The sequence below is a fragment of the Dicentrarchus labrax genome, unplaced genomic scaffold (genome assembly GCF_905237075.1).
Source record: "Dicentrarchus labrax unplaced genomic scaffold, dlabrax2021, whole genome shotgun sequence".
Taxonomy (NCBI): domain Eukaryota; kingdom Metazoa; phylum Chordata; class Actinopteri; family Moronidae; genus Dicentrarchus; species Dicentrarchus labrax.
In genome coordinates this window covers 21,025,309-21,044,605 of record NW_026136714.1, presented here as the reverse complement: position 1 = coordinate 21,044,605, position 19,297 = coordinate 21,025,309, and the positions used below count along the sequence as shown (strand labels likewise).

Below are 19,297 nucleotides of genomic sequence, written 5' to 3'. Positions count from 1 at the left end.
TAGCATTTTTCATGAAGGTGGGTGTAATCAGTCTAATCACCCATAACAAATTGAACATTTTGCTTCTAATGTGCAGGAAAATGAGATGAAAATAAGCAATTTTAAATTTGGAGTAAAAGAGACAATAAATGAGCCAAATTGTAATTATAGGAGAGTGTGAACATTTTATTTTCTGTAGAAAATGATGATCTCCTTGGAGGCTGCTGGTGTTCTTGGGTCCAGATTATGGCTTTGAGTTTAGTCAGTGTAATGAAAAGCATTGATTTTACACAAATTTTATTTGGTGAGCCCCAGAGAGATAGGTGTTAAAAATTCTGTTTGTGTTCACCACAGAATTTGATGTATTTTCATGTAAGGCCAGTGGTGAAAGCTTTAACAGCTTGGTGCTGAAGTGGGATTGGTGAAGGTCTAGTTTATTAAGCACAATTATACCAATTTCTCAGAATTACATCAAGGTCAGACTTACTCCTAATTGACATCAAAGGCTATACATAAAGTATAGAGGTAGGGTGTTACCGCAGCACGTTAACCACTGTAAAGAGCATGGCTCGTCCGCCTGTATACCCCTCCTCTATAACCCCACTCCTTAATGAAAATCCATTTGCTCTAATCTTACAATCATTACATCGACTCAGTTTAGCGTCTGGCCTCATTTGAAGCAAGGCGACCCTTTCTAACCAACGTTTACCACCGTGGTCTTCAGGTCTTCTTAAGCATACTGAATTTTATTGTTTGTCTTGTGGAAAACAAAAACCTGTGGTAAACATCATTGAAATATTCTTTTTCCCTCCGAACTTTGGCTGAGTAATTGAAACGGCAGACGCAGACAATACCTCAACAGTTAAGAAGAATGATGGGCTCAGATTACATTTCCCCCTGGGATACCAAAATAAATGGGGTCTGTGGGCTTGCTTGGCCTTGTCTCCTTCAGTGTTGATTGGCTCATTAGGAGCTACCCAGATACCCCGAAGAAATATTGTATTTCTGTCTTAAAGAAAGTAAACTTTTACTATAAAGTTTTGGTGCTGGTGAATTTTTATGCTTGGCAATAAGACAATGCATGCAGTTAAAGCTCTGTTAATCGATGTTTTGTTAGAATGGCAATGAATCAAATGAGTATGAGTAATGTGAAAGGGGTGGCTTGTAGTGACAAAGCCACAAAGAATTATCATCAATTCTGCAGCTCTACGGCGCTTTTTAGCCTCCTTTATTTAATAGCTTTTTGTTTTACGGACATTTACTGTATGGTTCCTCAACTCTGTTTCTAACAGCAGCAGGCAAATTCTGATAAACCCACTGTATGCTACCTTCCCAGCACTAAAGAGCAGACAAAGCTAGAGACCAGCTGGTGAAGAAATTTGCACATTAAGCACCTAAAGGAACCAAATAATTTTTCTCAGGAGTTGGTGTGGACCAAACCAGAGAGTGAATATTGGATTTACATTTATCAGGTGACAAGAAACACAACTCCAAATGACTGATGTTGATATTGGCTGACATATCAGCAATAACAACTTTATACGAAGATGATATGTTATGGATGTTTTTTTATGCTTTTGTTCCTCCGCCCCCAAATAACCCCAAAAAGCATCAGTTAATGCAGTCTTAACAAAGTGTAGATGGGTGGCAGCTGTCTTTACATGGGTTTATTCCACTGTAACAACCTGCTTTTGAGTCTGTGGGAAAACTGTCATACATAGACAACAACTGGGTTTCCATACAAATACTGTATCCATTATACAACAAAATTCAGATGGAATATTGGTTTGGTGGATTTGATAGTAAAACTTCTTCCTACGGGAGAGTTTTTCTTGATAAAGAAACAATGTGGTAAATACTGACAGGAACAGAATGAATGACAATCTTGACTAAATGATTGTTTAACACACTCACTCTGCTTTCTCTAGTCGTTTTGCAGTTGTATAGCCATTTGCTAGTGAATTAGAATATTTTCAACAGCTCAGAAGCTTACATTGAGTTAATGTTTGGAAACACAGTTAGTAATACTTGGGCAGTACTTACATCATTAAAGCTGTGTTTATACCCTCTTCTTCCTCCATACTTCCTTTACTTTCTCCATCTCCTGCTCCTCTTCTACTCTATCCTTCTTTCCTGATCCTTCCCTTCCTCCTCTCTTCTCTCTCCCACACATCCCCTTCATCCCTCTCCTCTCTCTCTCCTCCATCTCCCAGCATGCCACCCGTCCTGCCAGACTTGCTCCGGTCCCTCCCAAGCCGACTGCACCTCCTGTCCCCCATTGGCGTCCCTACAGAGTGGCTACTGCAGGACGAGCTGTGAAGACGGACATTTCCTCAACGCTGTCACTGGAGAGTGCCTCAGTAAGTTTTCAGTGTGCGTCTGTTTTTAGGTGCATGTATGGCGTCATACACATTTGTATACCATTTGCACAAAGCCTTCATCAGATATGCTGCCATGAGTGCTTTTTTTTTTAACCTGTGGCCCCAGTGGGAATAGAACCTCCAACCGAGAAGGCTTAGTGCCTTGCTGCCTGCTTACATAAGTATTGTGTGTGTCTGTAGCTCCAAAACCCTGTGTTATTCATGAGAGATGCCAACTATCTTTGTAAAAGAGATGTTCTCCGGTTGTTTCACTTAAAAGCTCTAGAGTCTGTTTCTTTTAAAATTGTTGGGTCTGAAAGGGTCTGCAGAGCTGCACGCTGAAGTAGAAGTTAGTGTTTTTGTGTGTTTGTGTGTTTGCTGAAATAATAAAAATTTTTGCTTCATTCAGCATAAAAACGATGATTTGATGAATGATCAGAAGATTAGAGAGATTTGTTTCAAAGGTGTCGTATTAAAATAATCCTAATTTCTGGTGGAGTAACCTATGATTATACAAATTTAAATTAATATTGGTGGAATTTGGTATTGAATTTGAGTCAAACACTAAAATCAAATCTTCAAAAGGCTTGGATCATAGCTGTCCTGATTCATGAATTCAAGAATGGAATGACATGGAATCTCAAAAAGTCCTATATATTTTCTAATATAAATACTTAATTGACAGTTGGAGCACTTAAAGTCTTGGGTGGACATACAACTGGTTGAATCATTAGTACAAAATTGAGCAATGTGGTTCTTTGATAAAGATACATATTTACCACAACTCTCAAGATGCATTTCCGTAACAAATGTGTGATCACTGAGCCAAATCATTCTGAATTAGCTGCAGCTCTGATCTGCTTCTTATCCAAAGCAACAACTATAGAGGTTCATGAGTATTGTCGTGTTTCAAGCCATACCAATATGACGGCCATAGCGAGCCATAACATAAAGCTATAGAAATTTTAATTTGGAGAATCTTGTGTTTCTATGTTGAGGAACATTTCAATTAATCACAATAAAAGAGAGCTTTGAAATGGGACTTTGCAGTGTAAATGATAAAAAATACTTCTGGAACTACAGCTCCACCCTCTACACAACAAACTGGAGAAAAGTTTCTTTCTATAAACGTATCTCCAACTCTTAATGAGTTTCTTGCTCACAGTTAGGGTTTTCAGAGAAACTCTACATGAAACATCCACCGGGAAAAAGACGAGCTTTCTTTAGATCTTTACTAATATACACCAGCCTAAGATGCTTCACGTCTTTATCAGCTCACTTCTCTTTCTCATTGTGCAAAAAAAAATGTATTTGTCTTTGGCAAGCAAAATATGATAGCAGACGGGAGATAAATGGAAAAGTTAAGATAGGAATGTTTGTGTGTAAAGGTAGCTCCTGCTCCTCCTTCTCACTGGGTAATGAAATGAGTTTTTACCTATCTGGGCCGCTGGCTGTAGATTAAAAACAGGCGTGTTTACATGGTGGGAAGCCAGCATGGAAGAGATAGCAGGGGGGTAAACAGAATCTGAGGGAAAAAATAGACACATTGACTTTTAATTACAGTTTTTAATGACATACACTGTTTGGAGATTTGAAACTGCAACCATGTTTTAGCTCACACACACACACACACACACACACACACACACACACACACACACACACACACACATATACATACGTGTGCAGATGCACACTGCTGGCTTGCAAACAAACAAGCTGATAAGCATGGTTAGACACACATATCTGTTTGCAAACATACCCACACACACAACCTAATCTCAAATGGGTCAAGCTCAGCCAAACTCTAGTTAATAAAAGATGGCACTTCTGGGCCACAGAAATACTTGGGTCATCACTTCTGCATGGCCAGGACACTCACACACACACACACACACACACACACACACACACACACACACACACACACACACACACACACACTCTCTCTCACACACACATAGATATACGCAGAGCTCCCCTTTTGAACTCTAATTCTTGCAGATTTACACACATATTTTATTCCTCCTTTGTTTTTTATTCAAAGTTTATTCTTTTCTTCTTTCTGTCACATACACTCACTCATCATTCACACACACTTTGATTCACAAACACACACACACAGACTGGGATTACCTCTGTCCAACCAGCGGTACCGTTGCTGTTACATAATCTCTTAAGGCGATGAGGCTTTCACTCTCAATCATGAGTTCATTCGAGAGCAGCTATCAGAAGCGGATGTCTTGCTATTGGCTGTCTCCTCTTATTCTCCCCCAGTCCGTTTTTCTCTCACTTTCTCTCTCTGTCTCTTCCTTTTCTCTCTCCACGGGAACTCCCATTTGATTTGTATTTGACAGCAGCAGTGTTCCTGTCACATACTTATTACAGCCAGCCAAGTGATTAGCAAAATTCTACAAGTGCTTGTCCTTAAAACACTCCTATCTGAGGCTCTGTTGAGGGCCTTTATGCTCAGTCCTGAGCTGCTGCTCATTTGTGATTCATGTTTTTGCTGAAATTCCCACATCTTTTGGAGACAGAAAACTGTATCGTCTACTCATAAAAAAAGACAGTAATGGTGAATAGAAGTAAAAGATGCCGCATGTGTTGCTGTCTCACACAGAAACCTTTTTAATTTTGGCTGAATTGCTTCCTTTCCATAAATACCAGTTATTTGGCTCTAGTATCATTATTTTAATTTTCATGTGTCATTATCCTCAGTGTTGACTGAGCAAACAGTGACTCAGCCAGGCTGCTTAAATTATGAGAGCAGACCCAGTTTCAGGCGGGTGATCTGTATGAGCGGTAAGTTTTTTACGTTTCGCAACCTTTCGTAGCTTAATCTATTAAATAAAAAAAGGAAACTCCGAAAATGTCAAGAAAGGAAATATTTGAACACTTATATTCCTCATTAAACAAACTTTACAGCTGTACACAATTGAAGTTTACCAGCTTACTTGCCTTGTTAACTCAGTGTTAAACACACTGATAACTTAAATATAACTCACTAAACCAAGACCTTTAATCCTTCAATCCTGACCCCCCCTCCAGGTTGAATAGATATGTTGGTAGCTCCCAGCTGCTGATGGCCACTTGACTGTGCTCAGAAATAAGGCTTGGAATCAAGACCTCCAATGTAAACAAAGCCAATGTGATCAAAATTAGAATTGATGCAATGGTGAACAAGAGTTTCTGGAACACTTCAGTTCAAAGCTTACAGCTGCAAGAGTTTGCATCATAATTGTGTTGGAGCCATTATTTAACAACATATGAAGCTTAAAATAGACCTGCATGTTGAATAACAGGAATGCATCACCATAGCAACACTGAAAGAAAAGACACAGGATCATGTTTTTTTTAAATTTCTTTCTGGAGAATAAAAACCCACTATGGATGGAAACATGTTTAAGACACATTAGTGTCTACAGCAGCAGCTCCTGTCAATATCACTTTTCGTGCATTTGTTGTGTATTAATGCCAAAATTATCAACCTGAATTTGAACAGAAAAAAATGTGTCGCACTGCTAGGCCACTGATCATTATAACTCAATTTAGCTGAATGAGACAAAAAACATTTTTTATTGGGAAAACTGTTTTTAACATCTGGGGACCTTTAGCGCACTCTCACTTTAATGTTTTATCTTTTGGTTCCTTGTTTTAAATCAGTTCATCAGAGAAAATGAGGCAGAATGCTGAAGTCTCAAACAGTAAGATTTCAGTGTGACCCTGAGCTGAGGCATGATAATAAAAACAAAATTTGATTTGGCTTGTTTAATATTTACAGTGGTTTACATGATTGTTAAAGATCAATTCATTTATCGTTCTTCTGCCTTGCAGAGACCTCTTACTTCAAAATTATAGAATAGAAGAAAATTAATACAACATAAAAATATGGATGTGGAAAAATTTGCCTTCAACCTCTGATGGTTGTAAAGAAATTGTTGACAAAAAAACTGACTAGGAGTTAACTAACTAAAGATGCAAAGAATGGGAGCAGAGAGTACTTTTGTGTGAAGATATTTGTCGCTGCATCTTTGAAATGGTTAACTTTATTGGCCCTTGTTCGTTCCAGGGGAAGACCCAGGCACAGAGCTAATAACAGCTCAATAGAATGTGATGCACTGCTCTTTCTGCCATAACACTATAATTATCTTGAGCTTCCTCACTATAGCTGTGGTTTTGAATGTTCCACATATCATGTGAACATAATTTAATTGTTGTTGCTGAACAGCTTTTTGCCTATTTAAACTTCTAATTTAACTTCTCTTCACACATATTTGTTCTGAATCTATTCTCCTTTAAAGCATGCTTTTGTTTGAGTGAGGAGCTAAGTTAGAATAATGTACAACAAGAATCAAATGTCTCCCAACTAGTTTCCAGACCAGTCCTTATCCTAATTCTGACTTCTAAAACAAGAGCTGAACTTTTTCTTTTTTTTTGGGACCGAGCCAACAGTGATTCAGAACTGTGCATAAAGAGGAAAGTAGAACTTCTTTGTTGGGGCGACATGTCTAGACAGGGTGAAGTCAGCGTCAGCGGACCACACAGCTTTTCTTTTTTGTTATGCCTGTAACTTCAAAAAAAGATGATGTCCCACTTTTGTTCTTCTTGCTTTCTGAACTCCTGCTGCACTCAGGCTCTGTCCCTGCTGACAGAAAGAAGTTTTATTCTCTTTTCAAATGCACAAAGTTACAATGAAGCAGCTAATTGAGAGACATTAGAGTCTTGAGAGTCTATGACTCTCATTACAGAAGTTTCTGCTCTATATATTTCAGGAGATACAGGAAAAAAGGCATGATATAGGATAATGTCTGGTATAAATATGGCCCATAGGAGAATATGATCATCCAGAATGCATGCTGTGCATTTATAACTCCAGCCTACCTTTTTATGTGCTTCAAAAATGGTAACTATGCCATAAAGAGGGGCTCTGAGGACCCAAATCAATACCATTTTAGTTTTATATTCAGTTTTAGTCTGCACAGTCAATAATCCCTGACGCCTGAGTTATCTTATCTCCACCGTGGAGCCATTTGTTTAGCACTCGGAGCCGGATCGCCTACAGACGGTTGGCAGGAGGAATGCTGATACGTGTTTTGTTGTAAAGTGTTGTGATATGAAAGGTGTGGATGAGAAATGACCGAGTGGAAGTTCTTTATTTTCTTCACCTTCTTTTTCTCTGTTGATATTGGACCTGCTTCAGAAGGAGAGTGTGACTCACCTGGGCAGATGCCACGTTCAGGAGATTTGAGTCTGGCTTCTACAAGCATTCATCAGAGGAAAAGCTTCTCTGGAAGCATAAATAATCCCACTGTCTGAGTTAATCTTCAGCTATTCAGAAATATGCAAGCAGAAAAAAATAGCTGTCAGACACATGAAGAGAGATTAAAGAGAGATACACTGAGTTGGTTTTCTAAGCAAAAATATGATCAGACATTACCATAAATAACATATCCTCACTGTAAGCAACAAATAATCATATGTTTACCTATCTTTAACCCCAAACTGTACTGGTATTTATGACTATAAATACACTGTAAAAATGTCATGTTGCGATTGAAATGAGTGAAGCATTTTCCGCTGGACTCAGTTTGACCAGAATGAAACAAAACAAAAGCAGAGATTAATAATCAGGCAACAGGACAAAATGTAAAGATACACAGGAAAAATTTAAATATAATGAATCATTAGTAATCAGTATTCTCCATCTCTCGGTTCAGCTGTGTTGATTAAACATCAGGTCTTTGGTTTTTAGGACTTTAGACTAAAGGTGAACAGGGTTTGTTTTTTTTATTCTGCTGTTGTTGGTATTCAGTCTCAGCTTTTAAAACCTTCGGAACCTGCATATTTTTATATGAATTGAAACAATGGAAAAAGTAATCGTCTGAAGAAAGTACAGTGCATAAATAAGAATATTTCACCAAGCCATGGAAATGGTGAGTTAAATATAACATGCCTGTGTTTACAGGGCAAAGACTTCAGGAACAACACCTACTCATTTTTGTGTATGTGAGATAGGAATAGAAAAAGCATAGTTTAGTAAGTGTATTTTTTTCTTTTTTTGGTTTTGGTTTTCATTTATCCCATTAACACTTTAGATTCAGGTTGTTCCAAGTGCAGTTCTAGCGTCATTTGCAATGTGCTTGTCATTTTTTTCATGTATTTTAGTCCTTCTATTTAACTGTTAAAACACTTAAAAAAGTGTAATACAAGTGAAAGTTCCTCTTATTTTAAAGGATAAATCCACTAAAATAGTACTTTTGACTACTACTACTACTTCACCTTTAAACTCAGTTACCCATGGACAAAAACCTAGAAAGAAGACCACCTGTCACATTTTCAGATTGAATCCAGATTTTGTTGTCACATGGTTTGATATTCGTCTGCTTTCACCTTGTAATCCATCCAAACGTTTCTCATTTACCTTAATCCTGCACAAAGACAGAGAAGTACTTTCATGGTCTTAACACTTCTTTTCTTTGTAACACCCACACATGATCCACCTCTTTATCTGTTCTCCTCACCTGGCCAACACACAACTCTTCACCTGCAGAACCCTGTTGTTGGGCTTTTCACTGTAGATAGTTATCTGGGTACAGACAGATAACTTTAAGGTTCTCACCACTGTGCCACCTGGACCCAGATAGCATCAGATAACACGGAACAAGGTGTTCTTCATTGTTCTTCTAATCTTTTGAGGGACCCTGCTGCACTAAGTTCTATGGATATACAGGTCTGCACGTAGGGAGGAGGTGAAGGATGGCGTGAAAGATCTTAAAGAAAGAGGGAGAACACACCTCATTTTAGTATTTCTAGATGAGACATCTTCTTTAAAATCTTACTTTTATGCATGTTTCTTTTAGTAATTTCTCTTCACTTATTGCTTTTCTTTTGTATATCTTCCAAGAAGACTCTTTGAATCCACTCAAACATTATTCAAATATTACAACCACATGCATAAAGATTCATCAGCTCTCTCTCTGGCCTCAGTTTATTAGTTCATTTGTGCTCTACAGATTAGGACTTTTATTGTTACAGTAATAAAAATAAACCAACGTTTGTTAGCATGTCAAGTTTAGCATGATGCCAGAGTATGTGTTCTGTCTGATTTCAAAAATGTAGATTAAGTACAGCAGTAGTAGCAATGCATTACCAAGTGTGACTGTACAGTACGATGATGTACGAAATATAAGCCTTTCTTCCTGTGTGTGTTCTTCCTGCAGAGTGTAGTTCAGACTGTCAGCGCTGCACAGCAGACCTCCAGACGGGCATCGGCAGTGTTTGTCTGTGGTGTAAAGTGCCAAGGACCTTGCTGCTTGGCGATCACTGCGTCTCCCACTGTCCCCGTGGCCACTACGGCTGGCACGGAGCCTGCATCAGTAAGGACTTTTACTCCCCTGCCTATACATAGTACATTACAAGGTCAGAGGTCAGACAGTAGCTGTGCTGAATGTAAAACATGTAAGAAAAATCCCATCAAAGCTTTTATGTTTTATTGATCAGTCAAAGGTCTTTAAAACTGGGGTCTTTTTGTGACCTGGTAGGATTTTTATCTTGACCCTTTTATCCTCCACTGACCTTAAAACAACAAACAGAAGAACTCTTGGATTGAACGCCAGTGTTTAAAGAAATAGTGTGCTTTTTACGTAAGTCTTTACTCTGTCAGAGGGATATTGTGAGGTTTCTTTTTTTATTTTGCAGTGGAATCAATTTCAGTGCATGTGGTCACAGGCTATAGAAGTGCATAATAGTCCCAACAGTACACCAAATCCCCAAATTTCCTCCCAGCTCACTGTCGATGTTTTGAACTGTGTAGAGATTCAAAACAATGACTGGGCAGATATTTAGGGATTTGGAGGAGTTGCTGTGTTTGAGAAAACCTGTATTCATGTTTAAACAGTTACCCGGTTATCATTGATCTCATTCTGATAATCTCTATCATTATCATCCTCAACGTCTTCGTAGTCTTCATCACCAACCTTCTCATTAAAACTCCCCTGCCCATCATTATCCTCATCCTCGTTTACTCCATCATTATCATCTTGACCATTATCCCTTTCTTTTCCTGGTTATCTTCAGCATTATTATCATTGTTCACCTTATTATTACCTCAACCTTATCCTCCTCAATCTCATCAGTATTATCATCATTATCGTACTCAGGATCCTCGTCATCCTCCTCTTCTTTCCATCATCATCATTCTTATCATCACACTCATCATCTTCATCATCAGCAGTTAGCCTCTTCTTCCACACTGAGCTGCCGTGAATCTGCACACAGATTTAAATGCAGAGTGTGAACAGGAAGCTTTGGGCTATGAGAGCAAAAGAAACCTCGGGAGTCTCATTTAGTTGAGCCCCAGGCACACACACACACACATACACACACGCACACGCATGCACACGCACTAATATATAAATAAACAAAGCAAGAAAGATAGAAATAGCACTTGTAGATACATATACACCCCCAAACAAACAAATAAATATACAGACACAAAGAAATGTACAGTATTTTTATGGTAAATTCATATAATTCAAATATGATCACAATACACACTGCTTATATCCAGACTTTCCATTATTATGCAAGGCTAGATATAAGCAGTGTGTGATGGCGGGGACTGTGAGGAGCAGAGTAATCTGAGAATGATTAGACCCTTGATAGTGATTAGTGAGACCTATGAATATGTATTTTCAAACTCAAGAATGTGGCTTTAATCAGAATTTTTGCATGTTTTTTTAATCAAGGACTTTATATTTAAGCAGCTTTTAGGTATCCAACTTCTCTGAGAGTTTAACATTTTCACACTGGGCTCTAAATACTGTAAATCTAATACAGTGCTTTCCTTCCCTGTAATGGACTTTCATAATCATTATTGGTTCAGTAATTTGTTATTTCCCAACAATGCTGCATTGTTATATTATCATCTGTGTGCTTTATTCATAAGCATTCTAAGCAGTAAGTTTAAGTGCTGATATTGTTAATTTTGCATTGTTCTATTTTATCTCACATCTTTCTCTGTTGTATGTGTGTTGTTTTCATGACCCAATTTCTCCACATGGAATCATCTTATATTAATGAAGTAAAATTATATATAAAAATATAAATAAAAAATGTTTTCCCCAGGATGCCATCCGTCATGTGGTGCCTGCAGTGGGGCGGGGCCTCTCTCCTGTACTTCCTGCCCCACCAACAGTGCTCTTTTGCCCTCGGGTCTTTGTGCTCCCAAATGTCCCCTTGGTTACTATGACAATGGCCACAGGATCTGTCAGGGTAAGTGGGGAACCACCACTGCATCTTACCTGAAAGATAACATTTAACATATCTAAAGAACGCGAGATGTTACTTCAAGCAAACATCTATTTTAACATTTCATTTCATCTGAGATTACATTAGATTAGATTGTTGCAGGAGATCCTTAATGATTTACAGGAGATGAAAAAACTAATAAAACAAAGCTCAGTACAGTGGTTCTGTAGTAAGAACTAGCTCATTTTGTTTTTAAGCCTCTCTGAGGTCTTGATCCAACTGTCTTTTTTATTGTTTGTAATTCTGTCAGTTGCCTTATGATGCCTTTAAAACATTTAAAACACTGATTGTAAGGCGTTAATTCCGTCTGACATAGTTCTGCAACCTGGTACTCAAGATAATTTCATTCATCTTTTGGAATGGCTTTAATAACTAAAAAAATACTCAGACACTGCATACCTCTGCCAAGACTGCTAAATCCTCTGAATCTTAATAAAAAATAAACATCATACATGTGCCATTTTTTTCATTTAACTAGCTGATGAGAAAATTGTTAAAATGTTCATAAATGCCCTTACCTGACTCTTAAAAAGTTCACAAAATTAAAATTTGCCATTTTTGCTTTTGTCCTTAACCTGTCTTTGTACCAAATGTCCTTTTAAATATGTGAGATATCCTGTTAATTGTCAGATAAATAAAATCAAATCAACACAAATTTTTGGATGTAATAACAATTCCTGTAACTGAAAATCCTAAAAACTGTATGACAACAAATGTGAAACGTGATAAATCCACATTGTCAACAGGTTATTTAGACAATCCCTGGGTCCAACAAAGCCACATTCAGCCAGTGTTTGGTGATGGCAGGTATTATTATATTCTGTCACTGATCCGTGTCGACCTTTTTGTTTTCGGCAGCGTGTGACAACCAGTGCCTGACGTGCGACATGGCCGGAGTTTGTATGTCCTGCCGCGACCCAGCCAAAGTCCTGCTGTTTGGAGAATGCCAATACGACAGTTGCGCCCATCAGTACTACCTCAATGCCACGACCCGGGCATGCAGAGGTATGCCATCACCATGACAACCCAACACACACTGCAGTGGTACAGAGAGGGCGAGGGGAAACGCTGGATTAATAATGAGGATGTGTAGTGCACCCTTTATGATATTCATAAATTACTCTCCATCCATATTGCATGTAGTATAGTGTGCTACATTGAGTTTATGGGGTCCATTGATCAAGTAATAAACTGTGGGACCAGATATGCAAATTGTGTGTTTTAACTCAGTATTACGTCTTCCAGTGCAGAGAAGTTGATGAATGAGCCTCAGAAGATCCATGTCCACACTGAATAACTTGGCCTTTTTTCATTCTGCATGCAGTAACTCTGTTCATATATTTAATTACCCACTAACCAGCTCAGACCACATCCTGTCAGACTGAATCTGAATCCATTTTATTGCCTAACAAATAAGATGTGTGAAAATATGTTTCGCCTCTATTTTCCTTTGTGCTTATCTCAGAAGAATAATGACTAGATTGGATTTAGGTTCAGAATGTGAACCACTCAACTGTGTTGTCACGCTGGCTTAGCACAGATATCTACTTTAATTCACAGAAAGCCATTTTATGTAAAGATTACTTCCCACAAACATCATGTTGTAGACTTCCCTTTATCAGTGATTTGATTCAAGGTAATAAGATTTTTCCAAGTATCATCGGCCCAAAGGAACCGACCCCTGAGGTGCCACCCTAGCCTCCCATGTCTGACACAGGATTAGAAGCTAAGCTAACTTCCAGCGGCTGGATACACAGTTTGATTTCCTGTGAGGGAACTAATAGTGCCTCCCACATCGACAGGTGGTTTTAGCCATCCAGCCCATGACACTGTGTTTATCCCTTTAGCTAGCTGCATCTGCTACCTGGATAATCCACTGAACCTTGGATGAACCCAGAGCGTAAGCTCTGAAAACTAGAAGGTTTTGAGGAACCTCTGGGAGTTTTCACTTCACAGCCACAGGGGAACTTTCAAAGTTCCCTGAGAGAATCACTGATAAACCCTTCAGCACTTCTCACCAACAACCTACATTTGTTTCAGTTTATCAGTGATCTTTTTCCAGTGAGAATCCCCTAAATTACCTCTTTGGTTTTAAGAAAAAAGTAGATAAAATATGTAAAAACTTTAAAATTATTTAGAGTTTGAATGTCAACAGGAGAGTGATCAAAAATATTTTGTGAATTGAACCATTAAAAAAAGAATCTTATTTGTGACCTTCAAAATATTCAAAATATTTTACTTCATAGCGCCTCCAGCAGGATCAAAAACGAACATTGGACCTCGACTTTTATCCATCTGTAATTTTCCGTCCAATGAATATTACAGCTCCACAGAACCACTAATGTACCCGAAGACGCTTTGACTTGTCAGTGTTATAATTATACCTTTTGCATTAGAATTGTATATTCTGAATAATATACCTGCCCCCTGGTTTAATAACCATGCCATGGTAAATTATCTCTAAAATCCTACTGAACTTTGAATACAAATCTAGAAGCTCACACACAAACACATTGTTTTAATTTGTCCTAACTGTGTGTATAATTTTCTTGTCAATATTAATGGAGCACATCCCAAACACAACAGATGTGCAGGTGATAAGAGAGAAATAAAACACACAAATGGGTTTAAAATAAATCCCCTGCTGAAAAAGAGTTTATTAATCTCCCTTTCTCTCTCTCTCCATCCCTCTCTTTGGTTCTGCTCTCACCTTTTGCTACCACCTTCAAAATCCCTTCACTTCTAATCCCAATGTCTCTTCACACACACACACTCACACCTCCTCCTCCTCCTCTTCTGCTGCCCTCCATCCTGTTACCAGAGTGCGACTGGAGCTGCAATGCCTGTAAAGGCCCCCTGCGTACAGACTGTCTGCTGTGCATGGAGGGATACGTGTTGCAGGACGGAGTGTGCACCCAGGGGTGCTCCCCTGGCTCCTATCAGGAAGGAGACAAATGCCTCGGTCAGTCCACCAAGAAGCAGATAAGCTGACCCACATTACACAAAAGAAAGATAAATATGTTCAGCTATAATAGCCTTAGCTGCATGTATTTAATGTATTTATCCTCCTTTTATATTGTTTTTGTGCATTGAAGTTCGTATTAAAACAATCAATAGCAGGTAACTCAAAAGGTTGCTTTACAAGTCAGGAATTTTGAACTTCAAGTGTGTCTTGTGAGGAACCTCAAAGTCCTTTATAGCTCCAATTAATCTTATGAGAACTACCATCTAATAATAAAATCATAATATAATTTTAATAATATATTTAACACAAGTAAAATATTCTCCTAAATAACAAATCTTCAGCTTTAAAATCCTAACCTAATCCACAGAGAACTAGGAGTTAAGTAAATGTGCCTTAGATGTCCTGTCAGAATAAAAAATATTTCAAAAAGCAAATTTTGTATGTCTAAGTCCTTCCCTTCATGTCACTTGGATGCCATTTTGGTTTTATCATTGAGTTTAATACTCTCAGTGTGTGTGTGTGTGTGTGTGTGTGTGTGTGTGTGTGTGTGTGTGTGTGTGTGTGTGTGTGTGTGTGTGTGTGTCTCTCTGCCAGGCTGTGATGATCACTGTGTGGAGTGTCGGGGGCCCGGACAGTGTCAGCAATGTCAGCCTCCCTACGCCACCCTGCAGGGTCAGTGTGTGCTTGAATGTGGCAGAAACTACTTCCTGGACTCCTCCTCCCAAGTCTGCAAATGTAAGTTAAGACTGTTGAATACAATCCTTTTCCTAATCCTTCATATTTAAAATTATTTAAGGCCCTAAATTCAAAAGAGTTTTACTAAAAATTGAGAAATAAAAAAAGCTTAAAATTAAAGGATGAAAGCCTTAAAGTAACTTTTGAGGAAATGAAGGTTATAGAAACATTGTGTCCAGCAGGTTAAGAATTGAATAATAATAATAAATGTGTTGTGTAGTTCAGCAAAATAAGAGCTAAAAAAAATACAAGCACAAAGAAAGAGCAGAAAGAATTAATAAAAAAAACATGTGCAAGCTTTCAAAACATTGCTTCCTCATCTTCCTTAGCTTGCTCCTCTGACTGTGTGCTGTGTGACGGGGTCGGGCACTGCAGAGCTTGTCGTGACCAAACCTACCTCATGGAAGGATACTGCACACCAGACTGTGGACAAGGATACTACGCTGACCAGAAGACCAGGACTTGCCACGGTAATAATATGATGGCTGCCTGTTTGATGTTTAAAGTGAAAAATGGTTATTGTCCCATAGCACAAAATGACCACAATTACCAACATATTGACAGAGCAATTGGTCAGTTTCTTTGACTCAAAACTGCCTGCTCTCATTTACACTTCTACTAGAGTTTCTGAACACTGTTAGTTGAACCACCTCCAGGCACAACCTGGTTGTCAACAATCCCATTACCGCAGTTCAGTATTCAGCATTATGATATTTATGTGTAATAATCCTCATTAAATGTCTCTTTTTGTTTGCTGCACTAATTAGTTAGCTTCAAGCTCTTTATTTTGAAAGTATGAGTTCCCTGTGTTACATGTCTGTGCCAGTGACAGGTTGCATGCAGTAGGCCTGTTTTCAGTAAAAGTGAAGTACTGTTAAAGCTAAACAAGTCTTTTAGAGTTTAGAGTCTAAATGTTTTATACTGTGCAACGCATTTGGAGTCTTATCTGACAGAAGTCTAAATACAGTGGTGACGACATTTTATTGGTATGCAAATTAAATCAAGAAAGCCACATAAATAATGCAGTTTACCTCAGTACGTCACATAATAACAAATCCACATGGCTGATCTACATGGCTGGTTGCAAGGCAACACCAGGCACACAGCTGCAAAGCAAAACACCAAAGCCTGATGCTATGTATGATTGAGCCAAGCTGTTAAATGTTAGTGTCCGTATAAAGGTACAGCTCGTATAGTAAAATATGTGCTCTGTTCTCACTATCTAATGAGCAACACATATAACATTATTACTAATTCACAATTTATCTAGAAACTGATATTTAGTTTTTATGGTGACAAATTCAGTAGTTATTTAGTTTGTTCAAACAACCTTCAGCATTCATTTAGAATTGTGTTTCTGGCCACCTGAAGAATTTAAATCCAGTATTCAATCTTGTCTTTGTCTTCACAAACTTTAAAAGCTCTGTAGAGCTGTGGAGTTCGTGATAATTCCCTGCAGGTTCATTACTGCAGTCACCCCTTTCACATTAAAATTTTTCAATTTATTGTTGAGGTCAGAGCTGAAGAAAATGTATGAAAGATTTATACGACAAAAATGCAACTATTGAAAACCACTATAGTGACAGGAGTGAAAGTGTATTTCCGCTCTGTGGCTCCTCTTTCAACGAGCAGAGGTCTGCTATCTTTTCAGCCATTGGAAGAACAAACTACTAACATTAACTGCCTGACATTAAGACATTTCTTTTTAGTAATATACTAATTGGTTCTCCTGAATTACACTGAAAAGAGCATGTCTGTAGAGTCAGGTTGTAAGATGAGTCTTGTACTTTCATTTTTTTTGGCTTTTATGTTCAAACTGTGGCTGTCAACCTGCAGGCAGAGAGCCCGGAAGCATTCAGGAGGAGAGTGAGATGATTTATGAAATGTGACAAAGCATAATTCTAATAGAGAAATATATTATCACACACCCTTTTTGAGTGATAAATGCTTTATTTTTGTGAAATAATGAACATTTTTCAGCCTTTAGGCTTCAGCTAATCCATGAGTTAATAAAGTGAAATAGTCTGGAAAGAAACTGCTTTTCCTTTTTCTTTTTTTTTCCTTTTTTCCCCCTTTTTGCTAGCCAATAAAAAAAGTTGAGAAACTAGTGCTTTAAATTATAGACTTATTCTCATCTGTGAGTTTAATTACATGGCCGAAAGTTTGATATTTTAGTGTGCCTATTGGCATCATTAGAGGAGATATAATGAGATTACAACGTGGCCTCTCAAAAGAGCTGATCTTTAAAAAGCTCCCTAACAAAAGTCACTTCCAATTACAGCCAACTTCTAAAATGTCACGACAAGACCGAGGTGTCTGGCTCATATTTCACCAGCCATTTCTCCCACACGCATAAAAGAGAGATAAAAAATGAGCATACTTTCCTCTATGGTTTTCAGGCTCAGTTTAGCTTTGACAATAACACCAGAGATCATTCATTTTTCTTCCTCTTTCTGTCCTCCCTCCTCCTCTCAGTGAACACACACCCCCCTGCCCTCCAGGTCATCGGTTCTCTGCTGGTTCCCCTTGGTGGTTTTATCCCGCTGCCCCCAACCCTGCTGCAGGTGAAGGACCCTGACAGTCCATCTGACCGGCTGATCTTCCAACTCGTTCAGGGCCCGAGTAACGGACGGCTGATCCTGTTCAGAGGGAAGGAAGGAGCAGTGAAAGGAGGCCAAGGGAAGTCAGGCCGAGAACTGACCATGGACGACACGTTCACCTGGGCGGAGCTGAGAACTGGCCGCGTCCGGTTCAGCCACCAAAAAGACAAAGCCAGGTCAGTGGGTCTGACTATGAGTGAACTGTTAGTGATGTGCATTGAGTTTCTGGGTGCATTAGAGATGTTTGCAGCCCCCCCAGTTATCCAGGGCGTTTTAGATGGAGACAATGGGGGAGGAATGGTAAGAACGAACGAGGCTGAGGGAGTTACTAGCAGAGAGAGAATATTTAATTAATCTATGATTTTTCATGGAACGGTTTTCATTGCATCCGTCTTCAACATCCCTGTTCATTTGCACTGCAGTAGAGACTGTAGAACGATTCATTATAACGACACGTTTGATGTGCACATGAGCACAGAGCTTTCTGTGAATATTTTGCAACAGTCTTGTGCTTGTTGCACCAAATGTAACCAGCGGATCTACTGTGCATAATTGTGGCTTGACAGTGAACAACGTCAGTACAATTAGAGATGGAACCAATACCTGCTGGCTTCAGATGGCTGTAAAGGAAAGGACGTCAGTATAGGCTACTAACTGTTGTGGGTAAAGAGTTGGTAAAAATCTTTGATCTTTATACTCTCAGTAAGATCATTTTATTTGGTTGAACATACATAAATAAAAGGGTGTGTATGATTTGAGAGAGATTCATATGGGTAAGCATTCACTTAATAAAATTACCAAATTATTATACAACCCTGGATTGGAATCGCCAGCTCCACAGGGAGTCACCAAAATAGCAAACCGGGTGTTAAGGAAATGTAATGCACCCTTGGAAAATAAAGGTTTGCCAGTGTGACACTGCTTTCTGCACCAGCAGGAAAATATGGCCCATCCTTAAAAAGAGAGAGAGACACGGAGTGTCTTATAACAGTGAAAAATAGAGATCAACCTGTGACAACTGTCTCATTTGAATGAATCTACCGCTGGTAGAATGTGCTGATGTATAAAGGGGGTACAACACATTGCGCCAAGATTTCGCTGTAGGTGGGAGATGAAATTAAAGGGCAGCAGCAAATAATTCACATCATTTTCATCCTTCTCTTACCATTCAGTGAGCTCTCGTTTCCTGTATGAAAGCAACTGCATTTGTTATGATTCTCCACATATTTAGTGTATGTAACAGTGTAAAGCAATGCAAGGATTTTCCCAGACTGTCCGATTTACACCCAACACCTAAAATGCATCTGGTATTCAAATTAATTTCTCCTTTTGTTGCCACAGTGTCAATT

General features: G+C 38.7%; 1 protein-coding gene across 2 annotated transcripts in view; it reads left to right on the top strand.

Moving 5' to 3' along the window:
* The window catches only part of fras1 (Fraser extracellular matrix complex subunit 1), a 229,714-nt gene that overhangs the window by 132,099 nt on the left and 78,318 nt on the right, over positions 1-19,297 (top strand). For both annotated transcript variants that reach the window (XM_051422880.1, XM_051422879.1), the window contains exons 19-26: positions 2,193-2,339; positions 9,560-9,715; positions 11,466-11,612; positions 12,507-12,653; positions 14,470-14,610; positions 15,208-15,348; positions 15,678-15,818; positions 17,824-18,124. In XM_051422880.1, coding sequence (XP_051278840.1) covers positions 2,193-2,339; positions 9,560-9,715; positions 11,466-11,612; positions 12,507-12,653; positions 14,470-14,610; positions 15,208-15,348; positions 15,678-15,818; positions 17,824-18,124 — 1,321 coding nt within the window. The remainder of the gene's footprint in view (positions 1-2,192; positions 2,340-9,559; positions 9,716-11,465; positions 11,613-12,506; positions 12,654-14,469; positions 14,611-15,207; positions 15,349-15,677; positions 15,819-17,823; positions 18,125-19,297) is intronic.